Genomic DNA, 22,045 nt, shown 5'->3' with positions numbered 1-22,045 from the left:
CGGAGCTACCGAAATCCCTCGCGGTCTTAGTACCGCCAGGAGGGCACCTAGAATCTTTGTGAAGATTCTTGGGGCCGTAGCCAATCCGAATGGAAGAGCTACAAACTGGTAGTGCCTGTCTAGGAAGGCAAACCGTAGATACCGGTGATGATCTTTGTGGATCGGTATGTGAAGGTAAGCATCTTTTAAATCCACTGTGGTCATGTACTGACCCTTTTGGATCATGGGCAAGATTGTCCGAATAGTTTCCATTTTGAACGATGGAACTCTTAGGAATTTGTTTAGAATCTTTAAATCTAAGATTGGTCTGAAAGTTCCCTCTTTTTTGGGAACCACAAACAGGTTTGAGTAGAACCCTTGTCCTTGTTCCGACCGCGGAACCGGATGGATCACTCCCATTAATAACAGATCTTGTACACAGCGTAGAAACGCTTCTTTCTTTATCTGGTTTGTTGACAATCTTGACAGATGAAATCTCCCTCTTGGGGGAGATAATTTGAAGTCTAGAAGGTATCCCTGAGATATGATCTCTAGCGCCCAGGGATCCTGAACATCTCTTGCCCAGGCCTGGGCGAAGAGAGAAAGTCTGCCCCCCACTAGACCCGGTCCCGGATCGGGGGCTCTCGGTTCATGCTGTCTTTGGGGCAGCAGCAGGTTTCCTGGCCTGTTTGCCCTTGTTCCAGGACTGGTTGGGCTTCCAGCCTTGCCTGTAACGAGCAACAGCTCCTTCCTGTTTTGGTGCAGTGGAGGTTGATGCTGCTCCTGTTTTGAAATTCCGAAAGGGACGAAAATTAGATTGTCTAGCCTTAGCTTTGGCTTTGTCTTGAGGTAGGGCGTGGCCCTTACCTCCTGTAATGTCAGCGATAATTTCTTTCAAACCGGGCCCAAATAAGGACTGCCCCTTGAAAGGTATATTAAGTAATTTGGACTTAGAAGTAACATCAGCTGACCAGGATTTTAGCCACAGTGCCCTACGTGCCTGTATGGCGAATCCTGAGTTCTTAGCCGTAAGTTTGGTTAAATGTACTACGGCCTCCGAAATGAATGAATTAGCTAGTTTAAGGACTCTAAGCCTGTCCATAATGTCGTCTAGCGTAGATGAACTAAGGTTCTCTTCCAGAGACTCAATCCAAAATGCTGCCGCAGCCGTAATCGGCGCGATACATGCAAGGGGTTGCAAAATAAAACCTTGTTGAACAAACATTTTCTTAAGGTAACCCTCTAATTTTTTATCCATTGGATCTGAAAAAGCACAGCTATCCTCCACCGGGATAGTGGTACGCTTAGCTAGAGTAGAAACTGCTCCCTCCACCTTAGGGACCGTTTGCCATAAGTCCCGAGTGGTGGCGTCTATTGGAAACATCTTTCTAAATATTGGAGGGGGTGAGAACGGCACACCGGGTCTATCCCACTCCTTAGTAACAATTTCGGTTAATCTCTTAGGTATAGGAAAAACGTCAGTACTCGCCGGTACCGCAAAGTATTTATCCAACCTACATAGTTTCTCTGGTATTGCAACGGTGTTACAATCATTGAGAGCTGATAAGACCTCCCCTAGTAATACACGGAGGTTCTCCAATTTAAATTTAAAATTTGAAATATCTGAATCCAATCTGTTTGGATCAGAACCGTCACCCACAGAATGAAGCTCTCCGTCCTCATGCTCTGCAAGCTGTGACGCAGTATCAGACATGGCCCTAGTATTGTCAGCGCACTCTGTTCTCACCCCAGAGTGATCACGCTTGCCTCTTAGTTCTGGTAATTTAGACAAAACTTCAGTCATAACAGTAGCCATATCTTGTAATGTTATCTGTAATGGCCGCCCAGATGTACTAGGCGCCATAATATCACGCACCTCCCGGGCGGGAGATGCAGGTACTGCCGCGTGAGGCGAGTTAGTCGGCATAACTCTCCCCTCGCAGATTGGTGAAATTTGTTCACATTGTACAGATTGACTTTTATTTAAAGTAGCATCAATACAGTTAGTACATAAATTTCTATTGGGCTCCACCTTGGCATTGGAACAAATGACACAGATATCTTCCTCTGAGTCAGACATGTTTAACACACTAGCAATAACTTGCAACCTGGTTATAATCTTTTTAGCAAAAACGTACTGTGCCTCAAAGAGGTACTTAAACGATTAAATGACAGTTGAGATAATGAACTGAGAAACAGTTATAGCATCAACTTTAAAACAACACAACTTTTAGCAAAGGTTTTGTTCCCATTAATAAGATAACAAAAATAAATTGACCTAAAAATTATTGAGTAACGTCTTTATCCCCAGTCAATATAAAAAATTCTCACAGCTCTGCTGAGAGAATGTACCTCCCTTCAAGAAGTTTGAAGACCCCTGAGATCTGTCAGAGATGAACCGGATCATGCAGGAAAAATAATAATAGCTGACTGGAAATTGTTGATGCGTAGCAAAGAGCGCCAAAAACGGCCCCTCCCTCTCACACACAGCAGTGAAGAGAAACGAAACTGTCACAATTCAAAGCAAACTACTGCCAAGTGGAAAATAAAGCCCAAACATTTATTTACTCAGTACCTCAGCAATGTAAACGATTCTACATTCCAGCAAAAACGTTTAACATGATATAATACTTATTAAAAAGATTAGTGACCTTTAACAGAGTAGTTCCGGTGAAGTACCATTCCCAGAATACTGAAGTATATACATACATGTCATTATAACGGTATAGCAGGATTTTCTCATCAATTCCATTCAGAAAATAAAAACTGCTACATACCTCAATGCAGATTCATCTGCCCCTGTCCCCTGATCTGAAGCTTTTACCTCCCTCAGATGGCCGAGAACAGCAATATGATCTTAACTACTCCGGTTAAAATCATAGTAAAAACTCTGGTAGATTCTTCCTCAAAGTCTGCCAGAGAGGTAATAACACGCTCCGGTGCTATTATAAAATAACAAACTTTTGATTGAAGTCATAAAAACTAAGTATAATCACCATAGTCCTCTCACACATCCTATCTAGTCGTTGGGTGCAAGAGAATGACTGGGACTGACGTAGAGGGGAGGAGCTATATGCAGCTCTGCTGGGTGAATCCTCTTGCATTTCCTGTTGGGGAGGAGTTATATCCCAGAAGTAATGATGACCCGTGGACTGATCACACATAACAGAAGAAAAAGGGCGGGCCTCATGGACTCTTGCTAATATGAAAGAAATGAATTTATCAGGTAAGTTCTTACATAAATTATGTTTTCTTTCATGTAATTAGCAAGAGTCCATGAGCTAGTGACGTATGGGATAATGATTACCCAAGATGTGGATCTTTCCACACAAGAGTCACTATAGAGGGAGGGATAAAATAAAGACAGCCAATTCCTGCTGAAAATAATCCACACCCAAAATAAAGTTTAACGAAAAAACCTAAGCAGAAGATTCAAACTGAAACCGCTGCCTGAAGTACTTTTCTACCAAAAACTGCTTCAGAAGAAGAAAATACATCAAAATTGTAGAATTTAGTAAAAGTATGCAAAGAGGACCAAGTTGCTGCTTTGCAAATCTGATCAACCGAAGCTTCATTCCTAAACGCCCAGGAAGTAGAAACTGACCTAGTAGAATGAGCTGTAATTCTCTGAGGCGGAGTTTTACCCGACTCAACATAGGCAAGATGAATTAAAGATTTCAACCAAGATGCCAAAGAAATGGCAGAAGCTTTCTGGCCTTTTCTAGAACCGGAAAAGATAACAAATAAACTAGAAGTCTTTCTGAAAGATTTAGTAGCTTCAACATAATATTTCAAAGCTCTAACAACATCCAAAGAATGCAACGATTTCTCCTTAGAATTCTTAGGATTAGGACATAATGAAGGAACCACAATTTCTCTACTAATGTTGTTGGAATTCACAACTTTAGGTAAAAATTCAAAAGAAGTTCGCAACACCGCCTTATCCTGATGAAAAATCAGAAAAGGAGACTCACAAGAAAGAGCAGATAATTCAGAAACTCTTCTGGCAGAAGAGATGGCCAAAAGGAACAAAACTTTCCAAGAAAGTAATTTAATGTCCAATGAATGCATAGGTTCAAACGGAGGAGCTTGAAGAGCCCCCAGAACCAAATTCAAACTCCAAGGAGGAGAAATTGACTTAATGACAGGTTTTATACGAACCAAAGCTTGTACAAAACAATGAATATCAGGAAGAATAGCAATCTTTCTATGAAAAAGAACAGAAAGAGCAGAGATTTGTCCTTTCAAGGAACTTGCGGACAAACCTTTATCTAAACCATCCTGAAGAAACTGTAAAATTCTCGGAATTCTAAAAGAATGCCAAGAAAAATGATGAGAAATACACCAAGAAATATAAGTCTTCCAGACTCTATAATATATCTCTCTAGATACAGATTTACGAGCCTGTAACATAGTATTAATCACAGCGTCAGAGAAACCTCTTTGACGAAGAATCAAGCGTTCAATCTCCATACCTTTAAATTTAAGGATTTCAGATCCTGATGGAAAAAAGGACCTTGTGACAAAAGGTCTGGTCTTAACGGAAGAGTCCACGGTTGGCAAGAGGCCATCCGGACAAGATCCGCATACCAAAACCTGTGAGGCCATGCCGGAGCTACCAGCAGAACAAACGAGCATTCCTTCAGAATCTTGGAGATTACTCTTGGAAGAAGAACTAGAGGCGGAAAGATATAGGCAGGATGATACTTCCAAGGAAGTGATAATGCATCCACTGCCTCCGCCTGAGGATCCCGGGATCTGGACAGATACCTGGGAAGTTTCTTGTTTAGATGGGACGCCATCAAATCTATTTCTGGAAGTTCCCACATTTGAACGATCTGAAGAAATACCTCTGGGTGAAGAGACCATTCGCCCGGATGCAACGTTTGGCGACTGAGATATTCCGCTTCCCAATTGTCTACACCTGGGATATGAACCGCAGAGATTAGACAGGAGCTGGATTCCGCCCAAACCAAAATTCGAGATACTTCTTTCATAGCCAGAGGACTGTGAGTTCCTCCTTTATGATTGATGTATGCCACAGTTGTGACATTGTCTGTCTGAAAACAAATGAACGATTCTCTCTTCAGAAGAGGCCAAAACTGAAGAGCTCTGAAAATTGCACGGAGTTCCAAAATATTGATCGGTAATCTCACCTCCTGAGATTCCCAAACCCCTTGTGTCATCAGAGATCCCCAACCTGTGAGACTTGCATCTGTTGAAATTACAGCCCAGGTCAGAAGCACAAAAGAAGCCCCCTGAATTAAACGATGGTGATCTGTCCACCACGTTAGAGAGTGTCGAACAATCGGTTTTAAAGATATTAATTGAGATATCTTTGTGTAATCCTTGCACCATTGATTCAGCATACAGAGCTGAAGAGGTCGCATGTGAAAACAAGCAAAGGGGATCGCGTCCGATGCAGCAGTCATAAGACCTAGAATTTCCATGCATAAGGCTACCGAAGGGAATGATTGTGACTGAAGGTTTCGACAAGCTGCCATCAGTTTTAGACACCTCTTGTCTGTTAAAGACAGAGTCATGGACACTGAATCTATTTGGAAACCCAGAAAGGTTACCCTTGTCTGAGGAATCAATGAACTTTTTGGTAAATTGATCCTCCAACCATGATCTTGAAGAAACAACACAAGTCGATTCGTATGAAATTCTGCTAAATGTAAAGACTGAGCAAGTACCAAGATATCGTCCAAATAAGGAAATACCACAATACCCTGTTCTCTGATTACAGACAGAAGGGCACCGAGAACCTTTGTAAAAATTCTTGGAGCTGTAGCAAGGCCAAACGGCAGAGCCACAAACTGGTAATGCTTGTCCAGAAAAGAGAATCTCAGGAACCGATAATGATCCGGATGAATCGGAATATGCAGATATGCATCCTGTAAATCTATTGTGGACATATAATTCCCTTGCTGAACAAAAGGCAAGATAGTCCTTACAGTTACCATCTTGAACTTTGGTATCCTTACATAACGATTCAATATTTTTAGATCCAGAACTGGTCTGAAGGAATTCTCCTTCTTTGGTACAATGAAGAGATTTGAATAAAACCCCATCCCCTGTTCCTGAACTGGAACTGGCATAATTACTCCAGTCAACTCTAGATCTGAAACAATTCAGAAATGCTTGAGCTTTTACTGGATTTACTGGGACACGGGAAAGAAAAAATCTCTTTGCAGGAGGTCTCATCTTGAAACCAATTCTGTACCCTTCTGAAACAATGTTCTGAATCCAAAGATTGTGAACAGAATTGATCCAAATTTCTTTGAAAAAACGTAACCTGCCCCCTACCAGCTGAGCTGGAATGAGGGCCGCACCTTCATGTGGACTTAGAAGCAGGCTTTGCCTTTCTGGCTGGCTTGGATTTATTCCAGATTGGAGATGGTTTCCAAACTGAAACTGCTCCTGAGGATGAAGGATCAGGTTTTTGTTCTTTGTTGAAACGAAAGGAACGAAAACGATTATTAGCTCTGTTTTTACCCTTAGATTTTATATCCTGTGGTAAAAAAGTTCCTTTCCCACCAGTAACAGTTGAAATAATAGAATCCAACTGAGAACCAAATAATTTGTTACCCTGGAAAGAAATGGAAAGCAGAGTTGATTTAGAAGCCATATCAGCATTCCAAGTCTTAAGCCATAAAGCTCTTCTAGCTAAAATAGCTAGAGACATAAACCTGACATCAACCCTGATAATATCAAAGATGGCATCACAGATAAAATTATTAGCATGCTGAAGAAGAATAATAATATCATGAGAATCATGATGTGTTACTTGTTGCGCTAAGGTTTCCAACCAAAAAGTTGAAGCTGCAGCAACATCAGCCAAATATATAGCAGGTCTAAGAAGATTACCTGAACACAGATAAGCTTTTCTTAGAAAGGATTCAATTTTCCTATCTAAAGGATCCTTAAACGAAGTACCATCTGACGTAGGAATAGTAGTACGTTTAGCAAGGGTAGAAATAGCCCCATCAACTTTAGGGATTTTGTCCCAAAATTCTAATCTGTCAGACGGCACAGGATATAATTGCTTAAAACGTTTAGAAGGAGTAAATGAATTACCCAATTTATCCCATTCTTTGGAAATTACTGCAGAAATAGCATTAGGAACAGGAAAAACTTCTGGAATAACCACAGGAGATTTAAATACCTTATCCAAACGTTTAGAATTAGTATCAAGAGGACCAGAATCCTCTATTTCTAAAGCAATTAGAACTTCTTTAAGTAAAGAACGAATAAATTCCATTTTAAATAAATATGAAGATTTATCAGCATCAACCTCTGAGACAGAATCCTCTGAACCAGAAGAGTCATCAAAATCAGAATGATGATGTTCATTTAAAAATTCATCTGTAGGGAGAGAAGTTTTAAAAGATTTTTTACGTTTATTAGAAGGAGAAATAACAGACATAGCCTTCTTTATGGATTCAGAAACAAAATCTCTTATGTCATCAGGAACATTCTGCACCTTAGATGTTGAAGGAACTGCAACAGGCAATGGTACTTTACTAAAGGAAATATTATCTGCATTAACAAGTTTGTCATGACAATCAATACAAACAACAGCTGGAGGAATAGCTACCAAAAGTTTACAGCAGATACACTTAGCTTTGGTAAATCCAGCACTAGACAGCGATTTTCCTGTAGTATCTTCTGACTCAGATGCAACGTGAGACATCTTGCAATATGTAAGAGAAAAAATAACAACATATAAAGCAAAATTGATCAAATTCCTTAAATGACAGTTTCAGGAATGGGAAAAAATGCCAAAGAACAAGCTTCTAGCAACCAGAAGCAATGAAAAATGAGACTTAAATAATGTGGAGACAAAAGCGACGCCCATATTTTTTAGCGCCAAATAAGACGCCCACATTATTTGGCGCCTAAATGCTTTTTGGCGCCAAAAATGACGCCACATCCGGAACGCCGACATTTTTGGCGCAAAATAACGTCAAAAAATTACGCAACTTCCGGCAACACGTATGACGCCGGAAACGGAAAATAATTTTTGCGCCAAAAAAGTCTGCGCCAAGAATGACGCAATAAAATGAAGCATTTTCAGCCCCCGCGAGCCTAACAGCCCACAGGGAAAAAAGTCAAATTTTTGAAGGTAAGAAAAAATGATTAAATCAAATGCATTATCCCAAATATGAAACTGACTGTCTGAAAAATAAGGAAAGTTGAACATTCTGAGTCAAGGCAAATAAATGTTTGAATACATATATTTAGAACTTTATAAACAAAGTGCCCAACCATAGCTTAGAGTGTCACAGAAAATAAGATTTACTTACCCCAGGACACTCATCTACATGTTTGTAGAAAGCCAAACCAGTACTGAAACGAGAATCAGCAGAGGTAATGGTATATATAAGAGTATATCGTCGATCTGAAAAGGGAGGTAAGAGATGAATCTCTACGACCGATAACAGAGAACCTATGAAATAGACCCCTTAGAAGGAGATCACTGCATTCAAATAGGCAATACTCTCCTCACATCCCTCTGACATTCACTGCACGCTGAGAGGAAAACCGGGCTCCAACTTGCTGCGGAGCGCATATCAACGTAGAATCTAGCACAAACTTACTTCACCACCTCCATCGGAGGCAAAGTTTGTAAAACTGAATTGTGGGTGTGGTGAGGGGTGTATTTATAGGCATTTTGAGGTTTGGGAAACTTTGCCCCTCCTGGTAGGAATGTATATCCCATACGTCACTAGCTCATGGACTCTTGCTAATTACATGAAAGAAACTGGTAGTTTGGATAGAAATGCTGCAAGGGAATTGTCCATGACTGCTGCTAATTGTTGTAATGTAATAGGGGCCAATGTGCTAGAGGTACTAGGCATCGATTGCGCGGGAGTAACTGGCGTCGACACATGGGGAGAGGAAGGAGGACTATCCTTGTTACCTTCCGTTAAAGAATTATCTTGGGCTACATTTTTAAGTGTCACTGCATGGTCTTTAAAATGTTTAGATACCTTAGCACACTTTAAACACAAATGTAAAGGGGGTACCGCCATGGCTATTAAACACATAGAACAAGGTCTATCTGTAGGCTCAGACATGTTAAACAGACTTAGACATCACTCAAATACAGTAAAATACAATTTTTGAAAAAACGGTACTGTGCCTTTAAATAATAAAAAGCGCACACTTTTTTACTAAATCTCCAAAAATCATCCAATCTTTATGAAATTTTCACCATATGATCCTAATGCTTTGAAATGATTGCACAGTAAATTTCAAGTCAATTAACCCCTTACTGCCCAAACCGGAGCAAATTAAAGCTGGCAACCGGTTAGCAAACTACAGCACCATGCCACAGCCTCTGCTGTGGCCCTACCTTCCTTGGGGAAAATAAGCCTCTCTTAAGTTCTCAAGTAATCTCTGGACTCTTCACATGGAGCTGCATGAAGCGGTCTGTAAAATCAACTGCGCAACTGAGGCGCGAATTTCAGGCTCCCTCCTCACTCTGGAGTTGTGGGGCCTTCCCAAGCCAAAATAGGTGTCTAAATATATGCCATGCGGAATAAACTCCAAAAAAGTGTTTCAAATGTAATATAAACTTGTATAAATATCTGATTTTTGTAAAAAAATAATTGATTGCCCCTTAACAGTGTCCGCCAGTGTTTTGAGTCCTTTCAAATAAGCCTTCCTTCTATACTAAGTCTCAGAATATGGCTTACCTTTACCACATGGGGATTCTTGTCAGTCTTCTAGCATTACTTAGTCTTGACTAGAAAAAATAACTGAAACATACCTTATAGCAGTTAAGCCTGCAAACTGTTCCCCCCAACTGAAGTTTTCTGGTACTCCCCAGTCCTGTGTGGGAACAGCAATGGATTTTAGTTACAACATGCTAAAATCGTTTTCCTCTCAGCAGAAATCTTCATCACTTTCTGCCACAGAGTAAATAGTACAAACCGGCACTATTTTAAAATAACAAACTCTTGATTGAAGAAATAAAAACTACAAATCTAACACCACATTCACTTTACCCTCCTGTGGAGATGCTACTTGTTATAGCGGCAAAGAGAATGACTGGGGGGGCGGAGCCTGAGGGGGAGCAATATGGACAGCTCTGCTGTGTGCTCTCTTTGCCACTTCCTGTAGGGAATGAGAATATCCCACAAGTAAGGATGAATCCGTGGACTGGATACACCATGTAAGAGAAATGAGACATAATAAAGGTAGCTAATTTAGCAGAAAGTTGTTTTAGGGAAAGAAGGTTATTGGAAGGCCAAGATTTAAAAAGAGAAAATTTTATCAATATTAACTCAATAATAACATTTAGCAGGAGAGAACAGGGCGAATTTACAGCTGGATATCCATTTCTTTAACAACTACATTACCCAGAATTCATTGAGACCACGTTAGAGACTACACTATTACGTAATATGTACGTTGCTTCCCACTAGGCGGAGCTAACTAACAATTGGGTTTAAAAGACGCACGCGCACAGTGCAATCACGATAACCCTTTGAAAAAGCTGTGTTAGACGGCGAAACATGTTATGGACCTAGGGAAATGGTGAGGAGTCGTTGCGAGCTCCTGTACTTTAGATGCTTACTTTAATTGGTGCAATATAATGATTTCTTATACAAACAGGCTTTACATATAGTAATTTTACTAAACTGTACTTTCATTATGGGGTACTATTTGTAGTATAACCTGTATGCTCTGAAGCACAATTTAAACGGGTGCTTGGAAGGATCTAGCTACCGCTTGCAAGCTGTATTTCCCTAGCGGTCAGTTAACTTGATATTGTAAGCGCCAAACCATTTTTATAAAACACCGGGTATTGCCCTATATTCCACTTCAGTGGCAGGTTTATACTATTATTATATATTGAGGGGATCACCCGAGGCTTTACTAATATAAGGATAACCAGACTTATTCAATCTTTTGTTGGTAAATCAACTATTAGCGATATATTGAAAGATTGTAGTACCGAGATCTTAAAGTGCACAAACACCCTTGTATAACACTGGAATTTACATTATAAACTATCAGAGAACTTTAGCTACTGTGTGTATGCATGAGATTAGGAATCTCTATCAACTTGCTGCAGATTAATGAGCCACAAAATAAAATTGTTTATGCCGTTAGCACATATAATATTTTAATATTTTAACTAAATGAGAGGCTACATAAATAATTGGTGTGCCTGAATTTAGATTAAACGATGTTGTAAAACTAATAACATGTTATTAAGAAACGATGCTTGCTACAATATATCAAACTAAACCATCAATCACAAGCAATACTCAGCTTTGAACTGAGAGGTTACGTCACTTAAGTCAACATATGTACAAACGCCCTTGCTAAACATTCCAGAACTTACGGTACTAAATATTAGATAAGTTCAGTTACTGATCGTGTGTGAAAGATGAACAACTTATATTAATCTGTGGTGAATAAATGAGCTACGGTACATAACCTAACCCTTTACTGCACAAGAGCATACAAAACTATAATATTGTATCCGAATGAATGGTTACATTTAGAAACAGAGTGCTAGAATTCCAATAAAGCAATGTGGTAATATATATACCAGGATATAAAGGAAGGGTGTTTGTTACTATATATTTAGATCGTACTAACAATTACAAAAATTACCAACTTAACCCTTTAACATATAATTACAAATTTTACCAATACTACCTTGCATTTAAGCACTGGGAATGACGCTCTAAACCCAGGTAAATACATAATAATAAACACAATCTGAGTGTTATATAATAACATTTATTTAAAGGTACCTGAATCGACTGTAAAGTCTATTAATTCAGACGTTGCGAAAAACTCAATCCTACACAACCATAGCTATGATTTTTCTTTGATGCAATACTAATTCAATAGAGGATATAACCTTTGTACAAAGTTATTCACTATCGATATACTTTAAATTATTCATAGCTCCTAACTGCAAGGAATAAAAGTGATAGAGTCAGACAACTAACTGGATAATCCAGTCAGAACTCAGAGAACTCCACTTTAATCACATCACACTAACATATGGTTTGAGTAACACTCTTTGTAAACTGCTAACACTGGGCAATAACTTAAGGGCATAGATATTCCCAATTATCCTGAGTGCATACTTAACCTAATTTTGCTAACTCATCTGTTACTACTGGTTATCAATACACCCATAGTTGAACATTATTGACCTTAGGTATATACAACCTTTATAGAATACAATTTATATTATAATTTTGTTCCCAGCCTCTATACAGGTGGATCTCAATATGGACCCCCCAAACGATCCCACCAACCTGTTATTTGATCCATTTGAGATAATTACACCAATTTTAGTTTGTGTTTTTAATCACTTTTTCTTTTCCGCAAATTTTAGCACAGTTTGATTAATAAACGTTAAGTTTTAATATTAGTTAGGTAAGTGTATATTTAGAAATTTGTGCTACTCCTGAACGTAATAATCTGCCATATTGAACAAATAAGTATAATCTATTATATTTATTTAGCTCTTGAGTGCTACAAGTGTACTCTTTCTAGTGGTTATCTCTTTAACCACTATCTGCTTTCTTAACACCCACAATTCAGTTTAACGAATAGCCAAATAGTGGAGTGATAAAGAAAGGAGTAAAAAGCATCAACAAAGGAATTTGGAAATAATTGTGCTTTCTACAAAAAATAATAACCACCATAAAAAGGGTGGGTCTCATGGACTCTTGCCAATATGAAAGAAATTAATTTATCAGTTAAGTTCTTACATAAATTATGTTTTCTTTAATGTAATTGGCAAGAGTCCATGAGCTAGTGACGTATGGGATAATAATACCCAAGCTGTGGAACTCCACAGAAGAGTCACTAGAGAGGGAGGGATAAAATAATAGCCATTTTTACTGAAAAAAATTAATCTACAACCCAAAATATAAGTTTATTCTCATAATGAAAAAAGAAAAAACTTAACCATAAGCAGAGGAATCAAACTGTCTTACCTTTGTAAGGAATTGATTAAAGCTTAAACTTAAATATATCCGCAGGCCAGGACTTTAACCATAAAGCCCTACGAGCCAAAACAGCAAAACCAGAAATCTTTGCTCCCAACCTGACAACCTGTAAAGAGGCGTCTGCAATAAAAGAATTGGCAAATTTTAAAGCCTTAATTCTATCCTGAATCTCTTCCAGAGAGGTCTCCTGAAGAATAGAATCAGACAATACATCAAACCAATAGGCAGCCGCACTGGTAAGCGTAGCAATACACGCAACAGGTTGCTACTCAAGACCCTGGTGAACATAAATCCTCTTAAGTAAAGCCTCCAACTTCTTAACCATGCGATCCTTAAAAGCACAACTATCCTCAAAAAGGAATAGTGGTCCTCTTGGCCAAAGAGGAAATAGCTCCCTTAACCTTAGGGACTGTCTGCCAAGATTCCTTAATAGAATCCGCAATGGTACACATTTTCCTAAAAATAGGAGAAGGAGAAAAAGGAATTCCAGGCTTCTCCCATTCCCGAGAAATAATCTCTGAACCCCGATTCGGTACAGGAAAAACTTTCGCCACAGAATGAACATCAAAAAACTTATTAAGCTTACTAGGCTTCTTGGGAGTAACTATGGTGACCATTGAATCAGAATCATCCAAAGTAGCCAAAACCTCCCTGAGTAACAAACTGAGGTGCTCTAACTTAAATCTGAAAGAAACCACCTCAGAATCAGTCAAAGGAGACACACTATCAGAATCTGATATTTCACCCTCAGACGCTACTGAAATATCTTCTTCCTCAGTCCTATAAGAAAAAACATTAGATAAAACTACAACCGCGTCAGAAGTCCTTCTGTGTTTACCCTGTAACACAGGAAAAGCAGACAAAGCATCAGATATAGCAGAGGATATGTGAGTAGACAAATCCTGTAAAGAAAAACTGGCCTGAGACGACATGCAGGGCACTGCATGAGAGGAGTGAGACGGAGAGGAATGAGGAGAAAGCTGAGCTACAGGAGACTGCTGAACAACATTCTCCTTAGAAAATGAATGCTCTGAATCAAAGAGTCTATCCCTGTACTGCATAGTCCTCTCTATACATGAGGAACAGAAAAGGATAGGGGGCTCCACATTAGCATCTAGGCATAAGTTACAAGTCACAGCTTGCAAGTCTTCTTGGTCCATATTAGTGTCACACACAGAAAAAAATAAACAAATTTTTTCAAAAACAAATATAAAATGTTACTGTCTCTTTAAATTACAATACTATCACTTAAAAAACAAAACACTTGGCCACAAGCACCTCTGCACGCTAACAGCCCCACTGAGATGCTAAATAACCCCCCTACCAGCCATAGGATATGAAAGCGCAATCAGAAAGCAAACTGTGCAGATAAGATGAACCGGACCTCACACTACGTTCTCCAAAAAAACTGCAGCACCGGAGTGAACACTGAAAGAAACCGCTCACAGCTGCACAAGTTTACAAACACCCAGAGCGAAAGAGCGTGAACACTAAACTCCGCCCATAGTGGGCGTCATACAACCACACGGCCGTCATAACAAACTTACACAAAGGCAGAATACAAATAAAACTGCCTAAAGTAACCAAACATCACAAACAAAAAGAAATAAGAGCCTAGCAGCCTCACAGTGCCCCATGCAATAAAATAAAAACAAACATGAACAGGAGTCAGGAAAATTATCCCACGATACAGCATAGGAAAAAATCCTTTAAATAAAAAACAGCACTTACCTCAAAGATTATCCACCCAACAGCAGGGCAGCTCACAAAGGACCTGTGGAAAAGACAAAAAGACTGAGCAATCATCTCAAACTTTACAAGAAAACAGGGGCAGCATAAACTCCTATGGGAGGCGCAGAGGGGATTACACTCCCCAAGTTCCCAAAAGCTTAAAAGCCACCACTGCTCTACTAAAGAGAATGAAGTGGACTATGGCTAAATACCTAAAGAAAAAACAAAGCAAAATTGCTCTGCTTCAAAAAATAAACTCTTGATTGAAGAATTAGACACCAAACTTTACCCCTTCCTTGTAACTAAAACAAGCAAAGAGAATGACTGGGGGTTGTGGGTAAGGGGAGTGGTATTTAACAGCTTTACTGTGGTGCTCTTTGCCTCCTCCTGCTGACCAGGAGTAATTATAGTAATTATGATTATCCGTGAACTCAGTGTCATTAGAAAGAAATCCAGAATAACCCGGATAACAAGAGCAAGACGACCTTAAAAGTTTTGACCCAAAGGAATGAGACCACCCCTTGCAGGAGCCCAACACCTTATAGAGCCCATAAAAAGACACTCGAGCTAAAAGGTGTCCTTTCAACATTAACATGACTGTGCTTGAAAAGTGTGGCTAATCCCCCTTAAGGGACACAAAGCACTGCTCATTTTATCAACGTTGAAAGGAGGAAAGGCTGAATAGACCTCACCGGGGATGAAACTAACAACCCTCGGTTTGCTACAGTACAGAGTAGCGACAAAGCATTAGTATGCTGAGCTAGTTGTCCAGCTAGACACAAGCTCCAGACACAAAGGGAACAGTGAGGACAAGTCACCTGAACAGAGCAACATCACGCCTCCACATCACCTCAAATTCGAAGTCAGAGGACAGTAAAACATGGATTTGGATGCCACCTGGATGGCAATACCTAAACCATATGAGTGGAAAACCACTAGGACCTCTTCTATCCCAAGAAGGAGATGCAGAGCATTCCCAACAACGGGGAAGGACCCCTAACCGGAGCCCAAAAAGACCTGTCTAATGTCCCAAAAAAGGAACAACCAACTCCCGAAGGTGACCTATCCACAAGGAAAAATGGACAAAATCCAAGTGGTCTCAATGAAGAAGTGAACCACTTAAGGAACAAGTCCAAAAAGGACAATTTCCTAAAGCAACACCGCCCCGGCCAGCGGAAAAGAGGCACTAAACCCTCTAATATTCCCACCACGTGGGAAGGAATACTCTAGGTTCCGAGGGTATCGGTAACAACAGAGTGACGAGGGAAAAATTCACTGAACAAGTCACCAGAGATACGGCTATTTAGGACTAAAACAATCCCGAGAGCCGCAAAGACCCACAAGTTCTCTTGAGAATGCTTAGCTGAAACTTTTAAAACAAATAACAAGAAACATAAATAATGTTAAGAGCACTTAGGCACCCCAACCTGACCAGAAAGGTATATTAGGCGCCACATGTCTGAATAACCCGCGAGACAGAAGATCTGAACCCAAGTAGGACCAGCCTGCAACCAGAGTCATAACTGCCAAGCTGGCTAAATCCGCCCTCAGAGAGGGAGGAAGAAAAACAGACAAACATGGGACTGTGTCCCGAACAACTTCTGTAGAAGCAAACAGTGAGTATCGATCCCAGAGAAAGTTCCCGCAGGAAACATAGTATGAAAAAGAAAATTCATCCTAACCGGATTAAATAAAATGACAGGCAACCCGAGGGTTAACGCCCAAGAAGAACAGAAAGATCCGCAGCACAGCCTAACGGAAACCCTGTTCTTCCAACAAAAATGGGAAGAATCTCAATAACAAGACTTAAAGGAGATTACTTCATCCCCCCCCCATGTCCAACAAGGTGAGCCATTCAAAGGAGGAGACTGATGAATCCCATAACCAAGAAGGACAGAGTCCCCCAAACAGTTCAAAAAAGTGTCCGAGTAGAACACGAAGGCGAGCCAGCCTGTAACGAAAGGCACAACACACAGGAACAGTTACACCCTCACTGAACTGCACATGCCCTCCTGTGGCTGAGAGACCTGGGGCAATCGGGCACAAACACAATCGCAAACATTTGGACTTTGCAGGCGCGCAAGTGCAAAAAGTATGTAAACGCGAAAACGCGTCTCCGGGGGTGGGCGGGGGTGTGGAATCCACCCTCCGAGGAGGAAAAAACATAACCTGGGTTACCCACATGTGTAGTAGGAGGGAGCGGTAGGGAACTCGCCTCCCGGAGGACAAGGCCCCAGAGGCGGATGGCTCAGCAGTTCCTTGAATCCCCGAGCCCGAGGAACAAGGGTGCTCTAGAACGGCCTAAAGAACATAATTGATTGACCTGAGTCAATAGGGCCAATTCGCATTCTTCACAGGACGAAGAATCTGAATCAGAAAGTTGAACAATCTCAACATCAGCATCCTCCATAACTAAATAAAGGATACCAAAAAAATTTACTAAATATAAAACAATTTAAATGGCACCTGACACCCACAAAGGCTGGGGCACTCACCACCTCCTATGAACCAGACAAGAGCGGACTAGATTTCTCTGTCGCCACACAGACAGGAATGCGGAAAAGGGAGACCAGAACGTAAACACGCCCGGTCACAAGGTGAACCGTACAGTCCAAAAAAAGCACACCCCGACCGCAAGGTCACGTCACTTTGAAAGGCCGTTATGTTCCAAAGCAAAGAGCCCAGTTAACACCACACATAAGCAGATTGAATCACATAACATGATTAAAAACCCCTGTTCAATAATTGCCCTCAGGAGATATTAACCTTCAAGTCCAAGATACTAAAGGAATCCCACTGAGACCCTGTATTTTTTTATGTGAGTTTGCAGGAACAAATGAGTTACAGTACAATCATGAAGTAGTAAAATGAAACAATATTACCGGAACTACGCCGTGGAACAGGAACTTCAAGTGTGACGGATAGTAGCCTTGCCTCCGCCATGGACTTGAGAGAAGAAAGCAGGCAGCGAAGCAAAGTAAGACAACGCTGATTGCTTGTGGAGTTGTTAAAATAAGTCGGGATGGTTTCACAGAAAGACTCCTTCTGCATCTCCAGACTCTAACTTTAATCCAAGCCCTCACTGAGAGACTGACAGGATTACTTCCAACTCTCGTCCAATGTCGAAGAGTATTACCCCTCCATAAGAGACAAAAACAAACTTCTGACACTTCTCTGCCAACTTCCTGGGACAAAAGGCAAAGAATGACTGGTTGATGAGGGAAGTGGTAGGAGTATTTTAGTCTTTGGCTGTGATTTCTTTGCCTCCTCCTGGTGACCAGGTTCTTAATTCCCAAAAGTAATGAATGCAGCTGTGAACTCTTTCCATTTATGAAGAAAAGAAACTTTCAGCAACAATATAGTACAAGAAGCATTTGAGAGAAGTCTTACTTGTGCGTATAAAAGTAATTATCTTGCTTTGTTTCATTTATAAAGCTGCAGTCAATCTTCGGTTAACAAGGAAAGTTAGCGGTTATAAGCTTTAATCCTATTAAAAACCATCAAGTGCATTTCCAAATGAGTTTTATAGCATCTTCTACTTACTGACCTTATTTCCAAGTTTGAAGACTTCTTCCAAGTTGTTACAATTGGTGTTTATCATGATTGAATCTGTATCACCATATATAACCTCCAAGTTCATCTATAAATATGATAATAAAAACACTGAGATCAGATAATAGACAGCATCAAATATATGGGGTAAATCCTCCAAATAAATTAAAAATAACATAAAAAACCCAACACAACTACTTAACCAATGAGCAAATCAAGTTATTCTCCAGCAATCTTTTGGAATCTCTGTTTTATAATTCTGTACAGTTTGTGAATGGTGAGAGAAAAAACAAAATTTATGCTTACCTGATAAATGTATTTCTCTTGTGGTGTATCCAGTCCACGGGTTCATCCATTACATGTGGGATATTCTCCTTCCCAAAAGGAAGCTGCAAGAGGACACCCACAGCAGAGCTGTCTATATAGCTCCTCCTCTAACTGCCACCCCCAGTCATTCGACCGAAGACAAGCAAGAAAAAAGGAGAAACTATAGGGTGCAGTGGTGACTGTAGTTTAAAAATAAAAAACACCTGCCATAAAATGACAGGGCGGGCCGTGGACTGGATACACCACAAGAGAAATAAATTTATCAGGTAAACAGGTGTATCCAGTCCACGGGTTCATCCATTACTTGTGGGATACCAATACCAAAGCTTTAGGGCACAGATGAAGGGAGGAACAAGGCAGGAACTTAAACGGAGGGCACCACTGTCTGTAAGACCTTTCTCCCAAAAATAGCCTCCGAAGAAGCAAAAGTATCAAATTTGTAGAATTTCGAAAAAGTATGAAGCGAAGACCAAGTCGCCGCCTTACAAATCTGTTCAACAGAGGCTTCATTTTTAAAAGCCCATGTGGAAGCCACCACTCTAGTGGAATGAGCTGTAATTCTTTCAGGAGGCTGCTGGCCAGCAGTCTCATAAGCTAAGCGGATTATGCTTCTCAGCCAAAAAGAAAGAGAAGTTGCCGAAGCCTTTTGGCCTCTCCTCTGTCCAGAGTAGACAACAAACAAAGCAGATGTTTGTCGAAAATCCTTCGTAGCTTGTAAATAAAACTTTAAAGCACGCACCACATCAAGATTGTGTAAAAGACGTTCCTTCTTCGAGGAAGGATTAGGACATAATAAAGGAACAACAATCTCCTGATTGATATTCTTATTAGATACTACCTTAGGAAGAAACCCAGGTTTGGTACGCAAAACTACCTTATCTGCATGGAAAATCAGATAAGGGGAAACACACTGTAAAGCAGATAACTCCGAAACTCTTCGAGCCGAAGAGATAGCTACAAAAACAGAACTTTCCAAGATAAAAGTTTAATATCTATGGAATGCAAAGGTTCAAACGGAACCCCTTGAAGAACTTTAAGAACTAAATTTAAACTCCATGGCGGAGCAACAAGTTTAAACACAGGCTTGATTCTAACTAAAGCCTGTAAAAGGGCCTGAACGTCTGGAACCTTAGCCAGACGTTTGTGCAAAAGAATAGACAGAGCAGAAATCTGTCCCTTTAAGGAACTAGCAGACAATCCTTTCTCCAATCCCTCTTGGAGAAAGGATATGATTCTAGGAATCCTGACTTTACTCCATGAGTAACCCTTGGATTCACACCAATGAAGATATTTACACCATATCTTATGATAAATTTTCCTCGTGACAGGCTTTCGAGCCTGAATTAAGGTATCAATGACCGACTCGGAAAAACCACGCTTTCATAGAATCAAGCGTTCAATCTCCAAGCAGTCAGACGCAGAGAAATTAGATTTGGATGTTTGAAAGTACCTTGAAGTAGAAGGTCCTGCCTTAGCGGCAGAGTCCATGATGGAAAGGATGACATGTCCACCAGATCAGCATACCAAGTCCTGCATGGCCACGCAGGAGCTATCAAAATCACCAAAACTCTCTCCTGCTTGATCTTGGCGAGCAGAGGAAACGGTGGAAACACATAAGCCAGGCTGAAGGACCAGGGCGCTGCTAGAGCATCTATCAGCGCTGCCTTGGGATCCTTGGACCTGGACCCGTAACAAGGAAGCTTGGCGTTCTGACGAGACGCCATGAGCTCCCACTCCCCCGGATGAAAAGTCTGCCGACTTAGGAAATTCGCCTCCCAGTTCTCTACTCCTGGGATATGGATAGCTGAGAGATGGTAAGAGTGAACCTCTGCCCATAGAATTATCTTTGAAACCTCCAACATTGCCAGGGGGCTCCTTGTACCCCCCTGATGGTTGATATAGGCTACAGTCGTGATGTTGTCCGACTGAAATCTGATGAACCTGACCGCAGCTAGCTGAGGCCAAGCCTGAAGAGCATTGAATATCGCTCTTAGTTCCAGAATGTTTATCGGAAGGAGGGCTTCCTCCTGAGTCCATGAACCCTGAGCCTTCAGGGAGTTCCAGAAGGCTGGCATCTGTCGTCACTATAGTCCATTCTGGCCTGCGGAAACTCATTCCTCTGGACAGATGGACCTGAGATAGCCACCAGAGAAGAGAATCCCTGGTCTCTTGATCCAGATTTAGCAGAGGGGACAAATCTGTGTAATCCCCATTCCACTGATTGAGCATGCAAAGTTGCAGTGGTCTGAGATGTAGGCGGGCAAACGGAACTATGTCCATTGCCGCTACCATTAGGCCGATTACTTCCATACACTGAGCCACTGACGGCTGAGAAGTGGAATAAAGAGCACGGCAGGAAGTTAGAAGCTTTGACAACCTGACCTGTGTCAGAAAAATCTTCATTTCTACCGAATCTATCAGAGTTCCTAGGAAACTCTTGTGAGAGGGGAGAGAGAACTCTTTTCTTCGTTCACCTTCCACCCGTGAGACCTCAGGAATGCCAGAACAATGTCCGTATGGGACTTGGCGATTTGAAAATTTGACGACTGTATCAGAATGTCGTCTAGGTAAGGAGCCACTGCTATGCCTCGTGGCCTTAGAACCGCCAGTAGGGACCCTAGAACCCTCGTAAAGATTCTTGGTGCCGTGGCTAAACCGAAGGGAAGAGCCAGGAACTGGTAATGCCTGTCTAGGAAGGCAAAACCTGAGAAACCGATGATGATCTATGTGTATCTGAATGTGAAGATAAGCATCCTTTAAGTCCATCTTGAAGGATGGGACCCTGAGAAATTTGTTTAGGATCTTGAGATCCAAGATTGGTCTGAAAGTTCCCTCTTTTTTGGGAACTATAAACAGATTTGAATAGAATCCCTGCCCCTGTTCCTTCCTTGGAACTGGGTGGATCACTCCCATAACCAGAAGGTCCTGAACGCAACGTAAGAATGCCTCTCTCTTTAACTGGTTTGCAGATAATTGTGAGAGATGAAATCTCCCCTTTGGAGATAAGGCTTTGAAATCCAGAAGATATCCCTGGGAAACAATCTCCAGAGCCCAGGGATCCTGGACGTCTCTTGCCCAAGCCTGGGCAAAGAGAGAAAGTCTGCCCCCAACTAGATCCGGTCCCGGATCGGGGGCTACTCCTTTATGCTGTCTTACAGGCAGCAGCAGGTTTTTTGGCCTGCTTTCCCTTGTTCCAAGCCTGGTTAGGTCTCCAGACTGGCTTGGACTGGGCAAAATTTCCTTCTTGTTTTGCAGTAGAGGAAGATGAAGCTGTGCCACTCTTGAAGTTTCGAAAGGAACGAAAATTAGTCTGTTTGGTCCTTAATTTGTTGGACCTATCCTGGGGAAGGGCGTGGCCTTTTCCTCCAGTAATATCAGAAATGATCTCCTTCAATTCAGGCCCGAATAGGGTTTGCCCTTTGAAGGGGATGTTGAGAAGCTTAGACTTTGAAGTAACGTCA

At 41.0% G+C, this 22,045-nt stretch overlaps 1 protein-coding gene across 1 annotated transcript in view; it reads right to left on the bottom strand.

Annotated features, from left to right (window-relative positions):
* Positions 1-22,045, bottom strand: part of POLA1 (DNA polymerase alpha 1, catalytic subunit) — a 1,417,985-nt gene that overhangs the window by 773,805 nt on the left and 622,135 nt on the right. The window contains exon 27 of the mRNA XM_053705268.1: positions 18,253-18,345. Within this exon, the coding sequence (XP_053561243.1) occupies positions 18,253-18,345 (93 nt within the window). The remainder of the gene's footprint in view (positions 1-18,252; positions 18,346-22,045) is intronic.

Source organism: Bombina bombina, chromosome 3 (assembly GCF_027579735.1).
Source record: "Bombina bombina isolate aBomBom1 chromosome 3, aBomBom1.pri, whole genome shotgun sequence".
Classification (NCBI taxonomy): Eukaryota; Metazoa; Chordata; class Amphibia; order Anura; family Bombinatoridae; genus Bombina; species Bombina bombina.
The sequence above is the reverse complement of the archived record's forward strand: the minus strand, read 5'-3'. Positions and strand labels throughout refer to the sequence as shown.